The sequence below is a fragment of the Camelina sativa genome, chromosome 19 (assembly GCF_000633955.1).
Source record: "Camelina sativa cultivar DH55 chromosome 19, Cs, whole genome shotgun sequence".
NCBI classification, from domain to species: domain Eukaryota; kingdom Viridiplantae; phylum Streptophyta; class Magnoliopsida; order Brassicales; family Brassicaceae; genus Camelina; species Camelina sativa.
The window spans coordinates 24,719,049-24,722,131 of NC_025703.1; the positions used below are offsets into that span (position 1 = coordinate 24,719,049).

Here is a 3,083-nt window from a genome sequence, read left to right on the forward strand (position 1 = left end):
ATCTGGATCAATTCCAGGCATGTCCGCGTGAGTCCAAGCAAAACAGTCAGCGTTTGATCTAAGGAAATCGACAAGCCTCTTCCGTATATCGGTTGGGAGTTTCGAACCCACATTTACCCGTTTGTCGGGATGACCTTCGAGTAACGACACCTCATCTAGTTGTTCCACCTCTGGTTCTTCGCCATGAGGTACCAGCGGTGGCTTCTGTAATTGCTATAATTGTTGACCCTTTCCCTTCAAGGTAGTTTGGTAGCATGAATGTGAGCTTTCTTGTTCACCTAATATCTCTTTCACTCCCCATGGGGTGGGAAACTTGATAGTTTGGTGTAGGGTTGATGGAACAGCACCCATGTCGCGAATCCAAGGGCGTCCCATGATAGCATTGTACGCCGAAGCACAATCCACTACCAAAAATTTTGTGTGTTTGTTAACTCCCTCAGCATATACCGGAAGTGTCACTTCACCAATACTCTGTTTGACCTCACCGCTGAACCCTACTAAAGGGATAGATTTTCGTGTCAATCCTCCTTCATCAAGACCCAACTCTTTGTATGCTTGCATATAAAGGATGTTTGTTGAGCTTCCATTGTCGATTAATATTCTCTTCATCAAAGAGTTAGCCACTGTCATTTGTACGACTAACGCATCGTGATGCAGAGTTGGTACGCTGCTTTTATCAGTCGTAAAAGTTATGGTGTATGACGGTGTGTCGCCTTGTGTAGCGTGTCCTTTATTTTGAGAGTTCCTGACAGCTCTGGTATTTCTTTTTGCAGCTGAGTGAGTTATTCCACTTATCTCTGATCCTCCAGAGATAACGTTAATGACTCGATCATGTTTTGGGGGTGAAGCCGGACCATCGGTAATTGCTTTTTGCTTATTGTTTTCGCCTTCCAGGCGGTTGCGGGTTTTGTCAGATAAGTATTCTCTCAAATATCCTTTTTTCAACAGCTCATTCACTTCCATCCTCAATGAGCTGCAATCTTCTGTCATGTGGCCGTGATCATTATGGAACTCACACCACCTTGAGGTGTTACGCTTGTTGTCAGGTGCCTTCATCTTTGGAGGCCATCTCACGTTTTCACCCATCTCCTTCAGTACACCGACTAAATGTGCGTGCGAGATTGAAAGGTTACTGATATCTGGCCATGTTGATGATCTAGGTTTGACGTCGTCTGCTCCACTCAATGGTCGATGCGTGTTCTTTCTTCCACTCTTTGTGTTCTCGTCCTTAGGTCTTTGGTAAGGTTTTTCGTCTCTACTCGACCTCTCGTTTCTCACCACACGTGAATCAGATCGTGGTGAACGTCGCTGGCGATAAGCCGAGTCTTCCTCCCACTTTATCTGCGCCCATGCGCGTGAAAGCACGTCTTCCATCGTTCTGCACTGATACTTCGTAAGCTCCTTGTACAAGTCACCGTCTGGAAGCAAGCCTCTTTTAAATGCGGAGATGGCGGTTGACGTGTTGCAACTGGGTATCGATACTTTTTCCTTGTTGAAGCGTCCCACATAGGCACGCAACGACTCGTCTCTCTTTTGTCGTACCTCGTAAAGGTCATCCGCTGTCTTCTCCAGGTTCCTGCTGCTTGCGAATTGCTCAATGAAGAGATCTGTCAATGATGCAAACGAGTTGATCGAGCCGTTTGGCAGGTTGATAAACCACTGAAGTGCTGCGCCCGTTAGGCTTGAGCCAAAACCCTTGCACATAGTAGCTTCCCTGCACTCTTTTTGGATGGCCGTCGTGAACATTCGTTGCTTGTATTGTGCTATATGGTCATCGGGGTCGGCTGTTCCATCATACATCTTCATTGTTGGTAACGTGAATTTTCTCGGCATCTCCGTGAGTGCAATTTCATCAGAAAAAGGTGTATCAGCATACGAGTGCAAGTTGCTTTTTCGAATTGGTGGAGCCACTCCTGGCAGTCGTCCGATCATGGCTTCTACTGCACCCAAACGCTTTGTAAGCATAGCTTCCAAGTAGGCGGCTTCAGCTGACATGGTGTGTGGTTCATGTTCGACTCCTGTAACGTGCGGTATGTTAACGGTTCGTTGTTGATCCGTGTTGTCTTCTCGGACAAGGTTCTCGCGAGTTTGCCTTATATTAGGATTTTGTCCGTTATTCTCCTCCCGTGGAGTCTCTAGTCGTCCGTCTTCAGTCGCGGTCGTTGTTCGGGTAGCTGCAGGAGTTGAGTTAAGGTCTTGCATCCGATTGACGTGCACGCCACAAAATCTAGAGCTTGCTTCGGTAAAAGCTCTCACTGCTATTGCCAGCAAAGCGTTCTCCTCCCGTAGCCTAGCGTTATCGGCCTCGATTTGCGTCAGCTTCTGCACCGTCTCGTTCATCTTGGCAGTCAGGGCTTCCAGCTGAGCGGCGACAGACGCTTCGACATTGGTCATATCACTTCTGTTTCCTGTCATCTCACGTAGATTACTTTTCCCCTCCTTCTAGCGCCAATTGTTTGGGCAAAAATAATCGATTTGTTTAGAGTCTACGGAAAACGAGATAGAAATAGTCGAATAGTATTTTTATTAATCAAATATCGAGAGCAAAAGCAAGTTACTTCACGAAACCACAAGACGCACGACTTAGTTCATAGATTTACTCGCTGCGCTTGATTTCTTGTACTTTGCGATCGATATTTGATTAATAAAAATACTATTCGACTATTTCTATCTCGTTTTCCGTAGACTCTAAACAAATCGATTATTTTTGCCCAAACAATTGGCGCTAGAAGGAGGGGAAAAGTAATCTACGTGAGATGACAGGAAACAGAAGTGATATGACCAATGTCGAAGCGTCTGTCGCCGCTCAGCTGGAAGCCCTGACTGCCAAGATGAACGAGACGGTGCAGAAGCTGACGCAAATCGAGGCCGATAACGCTAGGCTACGGGAGGAGAACGCTTCGCTGGCGACAGCAGGGAGAGCTTTTACCGAAGCAAGCTCTAGATTTCGTGGCGTGCACGTCAATCGGATGCAAGACCTTAACTCAACTCCTGCAGCTACCCGAACAACGACCGCGACTGAAGACGGACGACTAGAGACTCCACGGGAGGAGAATAACGGACAAAATCCTAATATAAGGCAA

The 3,083-nt window shown here is 46.8% G+C and overlaps 1 protein-coding gene across 1 annotated transcript; it reads right to left on the reverse strand.

The window, feature by feature from the left end:
• Nucleotides 214-2,415, reverse strand: LOC104768173. The gene has a single exon (XM_010492098.1). It carries the CDS (start codon nucleotides 2,413-2,415, stop codon nucleotides 214-216), a length of 2,202 nt encoding a protein of 733 aa, XP_010490400.1.

Excerpts from the sequence above, each read along its gene's own strand:
- LOC104768173 (XM_010492098.1), bottom strand. The coding sequence starts at position 2,415 with ATGACAGGAAACAGAAGTGATATGACCAATGTCGAAGCGTCTGTCGCC.